The sequence below is a fragment of the Sparus aurata genome, chromosome 1 (assembly GCF_900880675.1).
Source record: "Sparus aurata chromosome 1, fSpaAur1.1, whole genome shotgun sequence".
Classification (NCBI taxonomy): Eukaryota; Metazoa; Chordata; class Actinopteri; order Spariformes; family Sparidae; genus Sparus; species Sparus aurata.
This window is the reverse complement of record NC_044187.1, coordinates 17,157,280-17,174,083: the sequence shown is the minus strand read 5'-3', so window position 1 is coordinate 17,174,083 and position 16,804 is coordinate 17,157,280. Positions and strand designations below refer to the sequence as shown.

Below are 16,804 nucleotides of genomic sequence, written 5' to 3'. Positions count from 1 at the left end.
TCACTTCTGTTCGAAACGTTAATTTCATCACAAAATCACAGCTAACAAAATCACAAAATCACAGCTAAAAAGTCTAAAGGTAAGGTTAATCCCCTTATCCCTAACATTAGGTTTTTGACCTGGCCTAAATCTGAAGCTGGACACAAATTAATTAGTTCAATCATGTCTGTAGAAACATGGGAATATTTCATGAATTAGGACAGCTCTATGATTCAGTACACTGAGAAAATGTCACATGCTTTTACACCATTGATCTGAAGGCACTAGCAGCACCAGTACGACTAAATAACTGACGTAGCGAGAATGGCACATGGTAAAGCTCATACCTCCTCCGGGGGGCCAGCAGCCCCTTTCAATTCAATCCAGCCTCACCCAACATCAAGAAAAGCATAGTTAAAGACTTAATATGTGGGAATTCCGCATTACAATATCTATATATCTTCTTATATAGTTTGTTGAGTTGCATTATCAGCAATGTTTACAACAATGTTCAAACCCAGAGAAATACACAAGTTTACTCAAGGTAACCATGCATTTCACCAGGTCGCCAGATGCCATTACAATATAGGGTAGTCGGCAAACAACACTAAACTCGAATAATACTCTAAATATTACCTCATCTGTGAGCCTTTGTGCCTGAGTTACATTAGACAGATTTTTATTAGCAGCGGTGGTTGTTTAAGGGTATACACATCAACAGTTAAGCAAGGTTGACTGCAGGAACATCAAACATTTATTTGTATAAGCCCATGCAGTGTTTATCAGCCAAATTACTTTACTGTACACTAGCCTCAAAATATGCTATCACATTTACTTTTTTTAAATGTTGAAGCGTTTACTACATTACTGCATTATACCACTGCTACGACTTGTACTACTACTGCAGCTAGTGGCACTACTACAACTGAAGAAGCCCTGTGTCAGACCCTCAGCGGACTCTCTTTGCCAGTTCGACAGACACTACAGGCCCGACACATGTTCGAATATTCCACATTTTAGAAGTGTGCCGGTAGCTTGATTACTAGGGCATGCCCCCCACTGTCCTCGCCACAGTGGCTCAGAGTTCAAATCCTTCCTGAAACTCTTTACTGCATGTCAACCACAAACTCTCTCCCTCCCTCCACTTCCTGTCACTCTTTCATGTCCTAACACAATAAAACCCACACATTATGATGTTTATTCAGCTTTATACACACACAAGGACATACACAGAGCTGTCCTGCTCATGTACACGGGACTGCGAGATCAGTGGTTTATATCATTGCTATTGGTACAGCAGTACAAGACAATTTCTGAATTTCCAGAAACATGCATTTCAGCTTTCACACTTTATTTTCAACAGGAAATCCATCTTCTAGTTGAAAAGAGTTATAGAGATATGTTACTCTTGTTTATTCTTTTATTGTCGAAACATATTATCACCACTTACATTCCCTGCAAGATAATTTATGAGTCTTTTGATTGCAATTTGACAAAATTCACAGTTAAGATTTTTCCTCAGGTGTGGAGATTGATTGTCTGAAACACAAAAAACATCTTTATCTTATAACATATCTCTCATTTGAATGCTTGGATGCAATGATTATGACATGTTGCAGAAAAACAAAGCCCAGTACCTTGTCTGTTCCACATCCTCAATAGTCTCTGGCAGACAGATGTTTCGTGTCTCCCTGAGAACCAAAGTCAACAGCCCAGCAACAAAAGCCAACAGGGTGAAAATAATACTTGGTAAACGGCCCCACACTTCATCAAGAAGGCTAATAATGGGAGAGACAGCCACGCCGATTTGGCCCAAGACGTAGCAGAAACCCAGTCCATTTTGCCTGTGTAACCAAAAAACAAAACAAATTTGTAACATTTAGGGACAATCAGTTTCTGGATATGGCTGCAACCTCCTCATGTCTAAATACCCGGAGCCTCATGTATTTAACATGTTCTAAATCTTGCTTAAGCAGGGTCTAGGTATACAACTAGTACCGTACGCACCTGTGATCTATAAATCTCAAATGAACTTTACTGTCGGCACGTGCACTGCGATAGCTGCATATCTAATGCCAGCACAAATGACAGGTTCATGACCCTGCAATGTTAGAAGAAGTTTAAGCCAGGCAGCATGTACCATTTTGAAGACTAAATAGTACAAGACAAAGCCAAAACTGCAGCTTTGGTGTGTGACGCTGCTGGACGATGTTCATAAAGATCAAACAAAGTTCACCACAGTCTTGGACACATTTTATGAATGAGGACCCTGATCAGGGTGGTTACTTATCAAGATGTTTCAGTGCTTCTGTAAATGTGCACTACGGTATCTAAACTTTATATTAGATGGTTTACTAACCTCAATACTGTGGGGTAAAGCTCCATTGTGTACAGAAATACACTTCCATATGCTGCCTCTGCGAACATTTTGCCCAAAGCTCCCACAACCGTCTGAACTGGCCCTTTATCTGAAAAGAGAAATCGTAAATTACCTATTTACTTTTTATTGAGGAAATTAGGAAATTCAAATGTTAATATTTGTATTCTGAGTTTCGCTTTTTCTTTTGTTGCTGTCATTTGTCTACTGTTCCAAAAGCAACAATTCCACCCGAAGTACCTGGAACTACCTTTCAATGAACTGAAAGTTTCTTTTATCCTCTTGTTATCTGCGCATCCACCTTGGTCTAAAGACCCTCAACGTTTTGGCAAGTAGTCACCTTACTTTTTAATGTGTAAAAACACAATGAACACAATGAACAAAAAATAATAATGCTTTTTGCGGCTGCAGATTTTTTAGTGATGGCGACAGAGATCAAATGCTATGAGTACACGGCCAGATCAGAAATGTTGAGCGCTGCAAGCCCTGAAAGTTCCTGTACTTTGGGGCATAAATTAATGTACCTGGACTCTAATTAAGTCACTGGACACTGGAGAGGTTCCAGGTCTTTGGGGGAAGTTCATGTGGTTGAAATGTGGCTAGAGGCACACTTGACTAATGCTCATTTACCTTGAGGGATAAACATGTTGCAGAGTATACACAGTCCAGTCAGGAACTGTGTTCCAGCCTGAGTTAACCTTCGGCCAATTTTGTCAAAGCTGAAAAACACGAAGGCAATTGCTGGCAATTCAATTGCGCCATAGATGAACTGTGTGAGAAAAATGTTCACACCAAAGCCGTCAATATTCAAGCTGATTCCGTAATAGGTACAGGCCGATGCAAACCTATAACAAAAAGAGAGAAGTTACACATTTGCCCCTAAAGATACTAGATTCTGATTGACTGGCAGGTATTTCTGACAGATTACTTCAACTTTCAAAGTTAAACCTCTGCTTTAAATCATTGTGCAAGGTGGCTGTGGGTAAGTGTATTAATGTCACATGATAATAGAGTGTGGCAATGTTTCAATTTCAGGACACCTTGAGGTGAAATAATCTGTCTGTCTCCATTAATATATGGACAGTGTATGGACTGTTTATACATAATTTAATTTGTTAAAACATGAAAATCTCAGCAGTGAAAAACCAAAAGGAAAAGAAATGTATATACCAGACAATGCCAGTGAGCAGAGTCAGTCTCCTCATTCTAGGGGTCCTCACAAGGTCCAAAAACGAATATCTTCTGTTTTCATTTTCTACAGGTATTTCTTTCGACAGAACCTGGAGAGTAAAAAGGAAACCCTGGTCAAAGCTGATATCAATACCGAATAGAAATTATCAGACTCTGTAAAGTTTTGTACCTCAAGATTTATGTCAGCCATGAACTGCTCTCTGCCGTTGACTTTTGCACACTTGGTCAGGTAAAAATGAGCACTCTCCACCTTTCCGTTACTTATCAGCCATCTGGCAGACTCAGGGAGCCACCTGTGATTTTTCATGTAAACTCATGAGTCAGACCGCTGCTTCCTTAAAACTACAAGTCATACTATCAATGAGAAGAAGCATCTTTAAACACCATAAATATGTCTGACTGATGCAAGGGCAGCTTCACACTGTTATAACTGAAAGGCAGAAAATCTTTTTTGCTTACCACCAACATATAATGCCCAGACACAGTGGAGAGGTTACTGTGGCCACCAGGTACCTCCAGTCATTCACGAAATAGGCCACAATAGGAAGCAAAGCAGTAAAAATACTCCAGTCCAGGCCCAATAAATTGCCCACTGCATTTCGATGCTTAATGTCCACCCATTCAACACCTATAAAAAAATATTCAATAATAATAAACACAATTGATTAAAACATACCTGACAATACTTATGGAACATACACCCCTAGATAAACCCTGTATTTATATTTTCACTATTTTTATTATGTTAAGTTTTAGCTTGTACTGACTGTAGTAACTTTGAGGTTATAAAAAATAAACCTATATATTTGTTTGCGATGCTACTTTTTCTTTTTCGTTGTTTTTCTCTTTTTCTAGGCACAAACCAAGACAAAAAACTTACGAAGGGCCACAGTGATTAAACCTATTCCAGAAAGTCCAAATCCTGTCAAGAACCTCAGGGCAGCAAACATGATGAAATTAGATGAGAAAGCACTTGTAAATCCAAAGATGGTGGATGTCACATAGGACACCAGAAGTGCTTTCTTCCTGCCAAACCTGTAAGACAAATTACAGATGACTCTATAGAGTAGGTCAGATCTTCATTAAAAGTGTAAAAACACTCAGTTTGATAAAACATCCTGTTAAAATAGCAGGCGAAATGACACTTAATAAAATCTAACAATATATTCCTGCTTATACAGTGTCTACACTGTGTAAAGTAGTCTGTTCATGAGATATTAAAAGCACACGTTAGTGTTCACTTTATGGTTGGGGTAAAGGTTAGAAATATGTTCAGGTTTGGTCTGTGGAGATGAACACAGTTATACTTTGCTGTACATCAATCTGTCAGTCAATAATTGAGTTTTAACTTTTGCTTCTTTCTTTAGTGAGCACACTGGACAAATTAAGCTCTTCTATCTAAGTATACCGACATAAGTAATAGTAAGAAGAGTTTAAGGAAAGGACAGAGACTTAACAAAAACAATATTAAATACTATACTGTAACAAAAATGTATTTCAGTGTGAAAGTTTCTCTCTTTTCTTTGTAAACAGAATCAGAATAAATTGTCTTAATTTCACCACATGGCATGAATACCTGTCACTCAAATAACCAAATACTGCTGCTCCAAGCATGACTCCAATGAAGAAGATAGTCGCCAATGCTTTGTTCAGACTTCTCTTATCACAAACCAGATCCCACTATGACGTAAACACAGACAACAAACAGAAAAGTAAGGAATGAAGTGGTTAAATTGGAATTAATATAGCTAAATTCATTGTAAATGTAAATAAATTAAACTAACCTCTGTGGCCAGAGTAGACTTGAAGTTGGTGTTATCGTACACCCATCCATTCTGACACAGCACTGTGGGTAGGTCCGTGACGTTGGAGGAGTCTATCAGTAGATGATACTGAGGCTCTGCAAACATCTGACAGGAGCTAAGAGTCCCATCCTTCTGAACTGGAATACTGACAATAAGTCTCTCTTCATGTGATAGATTCCTAAAAGCATCTCCGTAATCCAGAGAGGTGATGTCGCAGTGGTGAGAGGGAACCGCCGCAATGAAATTATTCAGCAGATAGTGAAAAGGCATAGTCATACGAGCAGCTATCATCAACAGGATCGTCGTTATTTGGAATCTTCCAAAGCCTGTCACCTCTGCCAGAATATCGTCAAACTTCATCTTGAAAATAAATGATGCAACCCTGCAGAAATTATAGAAAATATCATGTAGCACCTTAAGTCCTTACTGGAAAGGGTAGAAGAGATACAAACATCTGTCTAGGTCCTATAGGAGTAAACCTTAAATAACTAACAAAGGGAGTAGGAACTAGGCTGAACAGTTGACACTTTTATAGCATTTTCAGCAATAGGCAAAACATTCCCAGTACTGTAGTTTGTATGAAAATAAAATACAGAGTGCTTTAAAAATAATAAACAAAAATAAAAGAATAAGTCTCTCTGAGTGAGACCCTCCAACTGAAAAACTCCTTCGACTTAGGAGTCATGAAAGTTTCAAAAGATGAGTTCTTGGTGTCCTGAAGTGTGTTCAGTATTTGTTACTGCTACTATCCAGGTAGAGTGTCTGCGTGTTCTTATCTGGGATCAGAGTGAATGAATCAAGCAAATCCGATGTCCTCTGCCTGCAGGTCCTACGTCAGGCCACACCGCATCCATGACTGTCCACAATCTTGCTGGTCTGGGCTCACCACCACTAAGTTTGTCGGTAAATCTGGTCCTTCAAACACCAACCTTCACAAATAGTGCAGAATTGTAAGTTTTCATTAACTTCTCTCTCCATTTAGTGTATCATACAATGTTCAACCAAAAACCAAGGATATACTTTTAGTGCAAGAAAATAAATTGCCATGACTCACAACAGTAAGTGTTTTAACAAGGAAACATTTGAATTACTTGCTATGAGTTACTATAAGTTCAGGTCTTCTAGCAAACAAATGAATTATTATTTATACTCATACATTTCCGCCTTTTTAACGCTTTATATACACATTTGTAATACTTTACAATGAGAATATGACTGTGAACTGAATTATTATTACAAGTTCACTTGTGCATTTTATCACCAGAATAAGCTAAATGTATGCCACTGCACCCGATTTTTGCATAATTGACAATCAACATGTAAGTTCAGATATCCAGTCACTAGAAATAAGGCAATGTTATTTGTAGAAATTAACCTACTTGATTAATATAACAATGTTAAGCCAAGGTCTACATACAGTACAGTTATCGTGTAATTCAACCTTTAATCTTAAAGTAGCTTCAATGTGTGCCTTGTTCTTTGCTAATAAATTATGGCCCTAATGTATATAATGTAATGTATATTGTTTATGCCGACCGCCGCTTCTTAACCCTTACAAACAGCGAGTCATTGCCTGAACATAGTGTATACAGTTATGATACTAAATGCATATTCTTTATCTTATGGATTTCTAATTGTCATGCCAATAATGACATTAAAAGTATCGATTATGTGATTATAAACGTCAACAAACGAGTAAAGTTTTGACATTTTATCTGAGAATTTCTACCCTTATCTAATAATACTAAGTATTTTAAGTATTTTTCTCAGAGTTTGGGTTTTTTATGTCAAAAATGTCACCTGTTGTTTTGAAATGACGACTTTATCTCATTATATACATGTTTTATCAAATAATTTAGATTATTTGAATAATGGTTTAATCTTAACATTTCGAATTCATAATTTTGACTTTCTTCTTGTAATTTGGGTTTTTTATGTAAAAAATTTCATTTTTCATTTCAAAATGAAGAATCTGATGAATTATCTTATAATTTAAATTTTTATCTCGTAATTACAGTATCTTATAATTTACATTTTTTGTCTTTTCTTTTAATTTCTGATGTCGTAATTTCGGCATTTTAACTAACAATTTGGAGTAAGATATTCATCTCCACCCTTGATATCAATTATTTCAGAGACCCCTGCAATAATAACTCGAACACACAAAATAATGGCACTTTATACATCTGACTTAAGTTTCAGCTTTTCTCTTTGAGTTGTTAATTAAATACACCTAACAGGTCAGTGTGAAAGTGCATCCTCATTCTTTTATATGCAGACAATGTTTATTTCCAGTGTTGTGGTACGGTATGTTTTTAGGTCCATGTGTTCTTAGCACAAGAAGAAGGGCGAGCATGGAGAAAGTGGGCGGAGTTAACCATTTACCACGTTGACCTCCGCTCCGAAGTGAACAATGCAGTGACTTCTGACCATAATCAGCAATCGTCTTATCGATCAGCATTAGCTACGAAATGCACCAAAGAACACTGGAAATATGAGACAGCCTTCTCCCTATTCTAACTGTTTTTTCTGTGACGTGTATCTGAACTTAAGCAGCCTGAATGGTCTGTTCTTCTCACAGTTTCAAGCAAAAACCACAGAGGAGCGTTGATTCAACTCACCAGAGTTTCCAAAAGCAAAAAGCAAAAAAAAAAAAAAAAAGTTACTCGACTTAAGTTATCCCCCTCACGATCACAGCTCGGTCCCTCATAGGAGGAGCACCACATTAGCACTGATATGATTGATTGATCAAGATCATTTGTTGCATGTTTCTCCCAGGGTCTGCTCTGTCTGCTGGTGCCATGTGTCCAGAGTCGGGTACAGCTGCAGCACACTGCCCTTTCATTCCCGTCCGCACTTCTCGGACCCCTAGACCCCTAGACCCCCCGCCCCGCCCCGCCCCGCCCACACACACACACACACACACACACACACACACACACACACACACAGCTCCACCCACCGACTGGGACACCCCCTCTGGAGGTGTACCAGTGGTGATTGCCATCCCTCATTAACCGGTTTTAAATTACAGTCAACAGCCAGGAAGGAAGGCAGATCACTGCTGTGTGTTAAACCTGGGGCAAAAGACCAACCCATAGTGAAAGTGAAACTTAAGGCCACACAGAGACGTCTGTTTGAGTTCCCTCTGTAATATCTATGCACGCTGAAAAAATAAACATGTCCTGCCACTGATCTGCAGTCATGCCTCTGCCACAGTAGGTGCCCTCATTAAAATCAATAAGGGAAATCTGCGTTTCTGCAGCATCGCAGGATTTGGTGTAAATTAAGCCTCGATTTAAAAAAAAAAAAGAAGGCTCGTTGGAGATGAACTGGCCTCGGCTGGACAGCAGGTCACGCAAACATCACACCCTGATCGATCTAAATCTTATCAAACACATTGATCAGGCTGTACACTGTCTTCAGCTGTTGATGTTCATGACACCGCAGCTCAATAGGAGTCTACACAGGCAATCTGTCGTCATCTGGTTTCTATAAAACGCCACATGGCTCCGTCAACATCCAAACCAATCAGCTGTTAGACCAAACAGCATATAAGGGATTATAAATGCTGTATTTCATACAGAAGCACAGAGGGAGATCATTTCTGATAAACGGAGAACTAAACACAGGAGAGAAAAAGCCTTCTTGTGTTTTTTCTTTTATACATGCACATAACCTAAATACACACACGCACACACAAGTAAATCAACACTCTCCACACAAATACCTTCTGTGGCTTCAAACCAAGACCAGGAGGAGGGGGTGGTAACATAAGAAACAAGAAAAAACAGCCCCAACCAGCTCGTTCAGAACAAAACTCCTTACCCACGTCCATATGGAAACCAGAGTTTTGAGTCCCACATTGCACTGAGTCCTGATACCTGATGTAAAGACTCTCACATGTTCAGTATTTTCCCACAACAGATGAATAGGAACCTCTTTTGAGATCTGTTAAATACTGTTGGTCAGTGGTCAGTTGAGATAATATGTGCTTTTCAAGTCTGACTAGCAGTAGGACATTTGTTAATTTATAACAGGGGTATGACCCAAACTTTAACCAAGTTTAATACTAACTCTAACCCCCGATCTGTAGTCATGTTTTGATACAGAGGTGGTTTGCCCTGAGGATGTATTTTCAGCCGCAGGGATGCTATGGATCATCGTAGGAATATTACAGGAATGCTACAGGTGACAGTGAGTCTCCTCTTCCTCTTCTGCGACTACACCTTGCTACTTGTTACTCTGATAGTGAAGATGACAGTACTCTATAGAGTATAGATGCTATACAATAATAAAGGATTGAGCATTTGCACCATATAGTTCATAACAGAGTTAAGACAAAACTGACAGAAGGTCAGGACTGAGCGAAAAGGGGGCAATTACAAATCTGTCTGCTACTTCAGCAGCATGGATTTATCAATACACAGCACAGTTAGGCTACTGATAATTAAGAACCATGGGGTCTATAAACTATAACTTTGAAAAATATATCCAGCTGACTAACGTCTCTGCCCCTGCTCCGTCTCTGCTACTAGTAGTTGCAGGTTAACACAGATGATGTATTTCATTTGGGTCATCTGGTTAACAAGGGAGACTGCATCTACCTGCAGGTCACTGTGACCTGTTGTAAACGTAAATCATTTGCTAATGAGCCGACCATACCACAGTGCAAAAAAAGCTGTCTAGTTAAAATTTAGTTAACACTGAGGAAGAAATGATTATATAAGGTTTCAAAAACTGACATCTTGTGTTTTGTCTGGAGAAATACTTGATGGACTGCCATGAAATGGTTGTTTGAGTTTACTCTTTTGGCATTGCAATAAGCATACTTGTTGACTCAGGGACGCCGATGACTTAGTTTATGACTTAGACAATGTTCAGATTATATCCACAGCTCAGAAAGCATACCATCTCTACATGGTTACCTGTTTAACAACTAGGAAAGGACACATTGCTGCAGAGCTTCTCACCTCTGGTCAAGTGAGGGATAGTAAAAAAAATGTGTAGCAGACAGTAAAGACCAATTGAGATATAAACTCATAGATCAGAAGCCACTAAGCCCTCATCCAGTCTGTATATCTATCGAGGGGATGAGCAGTTGGATCACAATTCCAGTCATTCCAGCTAAAAAACTGATAATCATTTTTAGAGAAAAGGACTGGGGTGAACATAGGGGAATGCATGGATTTTTTCAAATCAGTCAAAGTTCACGTTAAACCGTATTAACTTTTTTTGTCAAGTTTTTACACTTTTGAATAAGAGTGAGTACATGGAAAATTCTGTATCTGTATGTGTGTGTTCTCCTTGCTTCTCTCTGTGTGTGTTGAGTTGTCAACTGGTGTTGAGTGTGTGTGCGTGTGTGTGTGTGTGTGTGTGTGTGTGTGTGTGTGTAGTGCATCTTACATCCTCTCTGTGTTCCGAGAACGTAATCTTGATACGGTTTGTTTTCACAAACCGTATGTGGTGCTGGATTGGCACCCTGCTCACCGGAATGAATACGAAAGCCCTCACACTCGCTGTGAGACTCATCTGATTCCTCACTCTCTGTCCCCTGACCTAAAACTCCCCTTGCCTGATCAGCAGTAGAAGGAGAAGGCTTTTTAGGCCTCCCTTTGATGAAGGAGCCAGCTGGCATCTGTATTCAGTCTGCTTTGCCCTCAACCTTTAGGGCCGTACGTGTGACCAGTAGAACTTGGAACGGACCTTTGCACCTAGGAGAAAGACAGTCTTTTTTTAGAGATTTTATTAACACATAATTGGCACATTGGAAAGGATGAATAGTTTTCTCTGAAGGTTTTGGGAGCCTGCCAGATATGTCTGTTAGTTTTTTCACATACTCAGTCCTGTATTCATCAGTCCATAACAGGGTTGTTTTGTGAGGTGTCAAAGGTGGACTTGCCCCTGTGGACATTAAACATATTTAGTGGTCAAGGCAGCTTTTGTATGGTCATTCTACTGATTAAGAGGACAGTAAGGGTGATAATTACTTCCTGTTTTGAGCTCCAACAAACGGCTGGATGTAGAGGTGGTGAGCCTTTTACAGTGATGTGGGGGCTGGACAAAATGATTGCTTCAAAACCTGAACGATGTGCAGCTGCCATGTGTTGCGCAAGTGTTCAAAATGTGTAGCACTGAATGTGCACAACACAGTCACTGACCAGTTTAACGGGAGCAGATTTATCTATCATGATTGCAACAGAAGCCACCAACCTGAGACACCCTGGCATGCCCAGAAAAACAGGAGAAAGCTAGGACGAGTAGTACTCCACAGTGCTCATGTTTCTCATTCCACAGCACAACAGTTTAGCACTGTGGCTGCTCATAACACAGAAGCCATTGCAGCATAATCACCAATCCAATGTCAACAGTAGTTAGTCATGCCACGGAAAAAAAAGAGGAGTTGTTTTTTTTGTTCGTGGAAATAACATGTTGATCAGAAGTTTCACTCTCTCTTTCGCTGACCGTCTCTCAACACATGACCCTGATAGGTGACCTCAGGCTGACAATACTGCAGTTCCTGTAAAGAAGCCTTGTGGCCACACTCGGCTGGCCTTTTCAGCAACAAAACAGAGTCAATGTGGCAGGCCCCTTTAGATGGAGACAGGTCAGCTGCTGGCCTTTAAATGCAAATGCAAACAGATACTGGCTATCTGGATGTAAGGGGGTTGAAAAGAAGGCTGATCACAAAATCAATGACTGTGGAGTATTTTGAATCCGGGGGCAGTGTGAGAGAGTTTGTCAGTTTTAACATAAACAATTCATATCTCAAGGTTTTTAATGTGTGTGTTTTGTCTGTAGCAGCCTGTGTCAAAGAAGCCTGCAATTACGGGAACAATGACGTGTGGTGGGATTATACAATCCTGGATTAATGTTTGTTTTTCAGCCAATTTGACAGACAACGCACACCCTGAGGGACCCTTCAATATAAAAACTGCTCGATTATCAAATGATATTGTGGGTTTAGATTACGGATAGCATAAGCTTTTATTTTCTTCTGTAGGATTGACTGCAGCAACTCAACAACAATTGTTTGGGACCAAGAGAAGGCCCAAAAATGTCAGCTTTTCCATTGTTGTATTTAATTTCTTTCATTTAACAATTATTCTCTGTAAATATATTTTGGCCTCATTTTCTATTTACATAAACCTTAAACTCTTAATAGGATGTACTGATATAACATTTTTGCTCTTGAAACCAATTCTAACATCTCAACTAAGGATATCTACACACAAGAGATGCCGCATTTCACATCTCCACAGCAGAAGTTTGCCAATTCTCCGCCTTTGTTTTCACAGAACCAAGCAGCTCCGGTGTAATGACGCACCAGTGAGTAATTCACAAGTCAGCGCCGCGGATTGAAAGAGGCATGACGGTACACATCATGATGATGACATCATATGTGTATATTGCAACATTTCTCCACCGGTGTCCTCCTGTGAATCTAAACATGTCCACTGACTGTTTTTAATGATATGGATGCTGTCATGATGTGTTGTGGTTGAGATCTTGACCCACCATGCATCCTGGAAAGTGACAAAGTTAATTTTTCCTCTCTAAATTTCATAATTTCACAACATAAACTGCCATCAGTAAACTGGACGCTGTCTGACTCTCACTCACTGGGAGGGATGCTTATTTCTGGAGGAAAGTTCACTGAAATCTCGGTTGGGAGTAACTAAACAGTAACTACAACAACACAATAGTGGAAGGAGACAAAACACTCGGTGAGTTAAAGTTTTTTGCCAGGGACAGAGACTGTTTTTCAGGCAGACATGTCATGAAGAGTCGGTAGGACAGACGGCGGACAGACACCTCTCCGCGTATGACTGCAATATTTTTTTCCTCATATAAGTTGCCAAAGTCAGTGTGAATGCTGACAGCTGGACTGTTTTTGAAAAAACTTCTGAATATACTGGAAAATACTTGCCTGAAATGCATAAAACTATAGGAAAGAATGGTCAAGATTTGCAGAAAAAGCTGTAGTTTTCGAAAGCTGAAAAGTAATAGGTTGAATGGGCTTAAAAAGCTGAACATTTTGGAACATGATGGAAAAAGGCCAGGAAATTCTGTTTTCAGCCACGTTTTTAGGAGCAAAATAGCAAAGCTACTTTCTTTGGAAAAAGGGGAAAAGGGGTTTCAAGATGGCTTACTGAAGGTCATGTGACAAATTAAAGCATTGTTGTTTGTTCCTTATGGTCTTCTCGCTCGTTAAAGTATTGCATCTTTCAAAGGGATGCATTGTGGAGATGTGACAGGCCAAAAATGGGTTTGTTGCCTGAGGGCAACATGGTACCATAGAGAGTTGAAAGCTGAAAAGTCAGATAGCTGAAATGTAAAAGGCTGACATAGCTTTAAAAGCTGAACATTTTGATGTTGGACGGTTTCTCTAGCTGAATGTATACTGAAGAAGGAGCAGAACAAAATTTGAAAATTTCCCCATGAGGATGAATGGGAAAAGCTTTGCAGAAAAAGCTGAATATTTCGTGCTTGCAGCATTCACACTAATTAGTGGGCAGCCATGTTGTTTAGATGTGAATCACAGAATGTGATTTTGAATGTAAACATTTAGAACAAAGGTAAAAGAAATGGAACTGTCCGGATGAAAAAGCTAAAAATGAAAGCCAAATGGAACCTTCAATCATCAAAGCAAAGGTTCCATGATGCATGTCAGCAGGGGTATAAAAGCGACAGCTGTTCTGCAGACTGTCACATCGTTTTATACTTTCAATCGTCTCAACAGGTAACACTGCTGATAAAGAAGGAAAGCAAAGTTAAAAATCAACAGGCAGATCACTGATACAGACGACATCCGTTCATTGGACGACATCTGTCCATCAGGTGACATCTGTCCATCAGAACACATCTATCCATCAGTGTAATACTGAGCATTACTCTGAGAAAATGCTAGCGAAAAAAATGCTTTCTGTGAGGAACTCAAAAGGTATCCCAAGGACCTCTATACAGCGGCTCAGAGACAGTTCTTGGGAGAGGCTGTCCAACAGTTGCCATGCACTTTCTCAAGAAAATGCAGAGCTGAAGAACAAGTTGAATGAAGAGAAAACCAAATATGTCAGTCAGAAGAAATGAACGGTCCAACTTTGCCAAGAGTTGGCTCAGACAAGAGACCAGTTGGAAAAAGACAATAGGCTGAATGAAATGGACATTAACAAGCCTCAAAAGTACAAAGTACAGTCGTCCAACAGACGATGCCAACCAGGTGAGAAACAACGCAAAGAGAGAGAAGAAGACAGACCCTCAAGAAGATTATATGGAAGTCGAAGTTTCCCATATAATCAACAAAGACAAGTCCGGAGCTGAGCTCCAGGTGGACAAGGACAGGCTGAAGCTCCTCCAAGACGAACTGGAGTGGATGAAAGCTTCACACAACAAGATCACCCAAAGGTACGAAACCGATGTCATCAATGCCAGACACCAGGTTGACAACCTTCTGCGTGAGCTTGAATATGGAGTCCAGCAGCACAAACACCTTCAAGAGGATTACGAGGAGCTGCTCAGCCACAACGAGAATTTCCCAGCTGAGCTCCAAGCGCAGAGAGAAAAAGAACCGTCTTTTCCAAGAAGATTTACAGAAAAGAAGTGTGTCATACCATGAGATCAGCCAAAGGTATGAAAATGATGCTGTCACTGTCAGACAGCAGGCCGAAACTCTTCTGCGTGAGTTGGAATATGGAGTCCAGCAGCACAAAAGCCTTCAAAATGATTTCGAAAGAGCTGTGTGTTGCACATGTGTTCAGCCAGGAGAATTTCACAGCTGAGCTCCATGCAGAGAGAGAAAAGAACCATCTTCTCCAAGAAGAACTACACAAGACAGGTGTGTCATACCATGAGATCAGCCAAAGGTATGAAAACGACATCATCACTGTCGGACAGCAGGCTTACACCGATCAGCTCCAATTTGAGAAGATCAGCGTTTCACAGCATGAGATCAGCCAAAGATACCAAACTGATGTCATCGCTGTCAGACAGCAGGCTGACACTCTTCAGCGTGAGCTTGAAAAGGAAGTCAAGTCTCACGCAGACACAGTGTTGGTAGGCTCGCACGTGATCAACAACTTGAGGGCTGAGCTGGGCACCCTTTGTCAAAAGATGGCAAAGGAGATCGATGTCCGGCAGCAACAGACCAGAGGTGATGTGCGAGCCAGGCGTGAGGAGAAGTACGAGGAAGAGCCAATGGAGTGCCAGGATGAGTCAGTGGAGCAGCCATAATCACTCCCTGAAGTCCACTGTTAACGCACTGGCCCCTGAACTCCCAGAAGAAGATCAAGTCCCTGAGGAGACTCCCAAAAACGTTAGTAGTGACCCCTTTGATCTGGGTCGTGGGTTTCCCCCGGGTGTCCCGGTTCCCACAAAAAAACAATACAAATTTGGAAATAAATTTGGAAAATAATTTGGAAATTAATTTGAAAATACATTTGGAAATACATTGGGAAATACATTTGGAAATACATTTGAAAAAAAAAATTAAAATACATTTGAAATAAAAATTGAAATCAGTTTGTGTGTTATTGCTTGGTGTTTAAGTTAATAAGGCAATTTACATGTTTGTGTTTACATTTTATTAAGGTTTACAAAACCAAGAGAAATCCTGTCAGCCTTTAAATGTATTTACTTGAGAGTGAGAGTCATATTAGTTACCCTGGACAGTTTTGGGTTTTTTTTACACTAAGGCCCTGTCCACACCAGACCAGGTTATTTTGCAACTGAGGTTTTGTTAAATAAAATTTCGCATCCACACGAGTGGTGTAATAAAAATAACAGAGAATAAAGTACACACGCAACTGTAAAATCCGCCACCAAGCGATGCAATATACGTGTAATACATATGCCACAGCAATAGGTGGGGATGTACACACAAACAACAATGGCGACTCGCAAGGGTGCATCGTTTGTTTGCCAGCAAGAGGAGCAGTCTCCTTCGTTGCTCATCCAGGCGCCGTCGTTGTTGCATTAGGTTGAGCAGCTGGACATGACAGCCAAACACAGCTGACAGCAAGCCAATAAACAACAACTTTGTCATGTCCATATTAGCCAAGTTATCAAGCAAAGCTAGTTAACCTCTAACCACCTTCTAACTGTCGTTACTCTGTGTTTACATTGCTGCGCGTGCAATATTTACAGAGGCACACGCTCAGCTCTGACGTAAGCAATGGAAATATTCACGGCTGTCATATCCACACGCAACCGCTGAAACCCATATCAGCCGAAAACCTCACCCTGGACTCCGGTTTCAAACGACCACGGTTTCAGTGTTCCAAAAGCACGGTTGCATGTGGAAAGAACAGTAAAACCGGGAACATAACTTCACGGTTGCATAATTAACCGGGCTGGTGTGGACAGCTCCTAAGATGTCTCTATTACCAGATGATTACCTATTTGAGTTTTATGGTGATTAATGATTTATTCATTAACATGTGAAGTGATTTTATAT

General features: G+C 40.1%; 1 protein-coding gene across 4 annotated transcripts; it reads right to left on the bottom strand.

The window, feature by feature from the left end:
• Positions 1-1,170: 1,170 nt before the first annotated feature.
• On the bottom strand, positions 1,171-13,912 carry LOC115585745 (solute carrier family 22 member 7-like). Of its 4 annotated transcripts, none has more exons than XM_030424371.1 (13): positions 11,343-13,912; positions 11,193-11,256; positions 10,759-11,066; positions 5,332-6,281; positions 5,124-5,227; positions 4,428-4,582; positions 4,007-4,175; positions 3,717-3,840; positions 3,527-3,636; positions 2,987-3,201; positions 2,339-2,447; positions 1,617-1,823; positions 1,171-1,518 (listed from the first exon to the last, which is right to left on the bottom strand). In XM_030424371.1, exons 4-13 carry the CDS (start codon positions 5,710-5,712, stop codon positions 1,485-1,487), a joined length of 1,608 nt encoding a protein of 535 aa, XP_030280231.1. In that variant the 5' UTR covers positions 5,713-6,281; positions 10,759-11,066; positions 11,193-11,256; positions 11,343-13,912; the 3' UTR covers positions 1,171-1,484. The 4 variants fall into 4 exon arrangements, with proteins under 4 accessions (XP_030280231.1, XP_030280238.1, XP_030280222.1 ...); XM_030424378.1 differs by having other exon boundaries at positions 11,193-12,878; positions 12,976-13,912; XM_030424362.1 differs by having other exon boundaries at positions 11,193-13,912.
• Between the last annotated feature and the right edge of the window lie 2,892 nt (positions 13,913-16,804).

Excerpts from the sequence above, each read along its gene's own strand:
- LOC115585745 (XM_030424362.1), bottom strand. The coding sequence starts at position 5,712 with ATGAAGTTTGACGATATTCTGGCAGAGGTGACAGGCTTTGGAAGATTC. Across the intron at positions 4,583-5,123 it reads TTTGGTTATTTGAGTGACAG|GTTTGGCAGGAAGAAAGCAC; the intron begins GTATTCATGCCA and ends TTTGTCTTACAG. Across the intron at positions 1,824-2,338 it reads CTTTACCCCACAGTATTGAG|GCAAAATGGACTGGGTTTCT; the intron begins GTTAGTAAACCA and ends TTGGTTACACAG.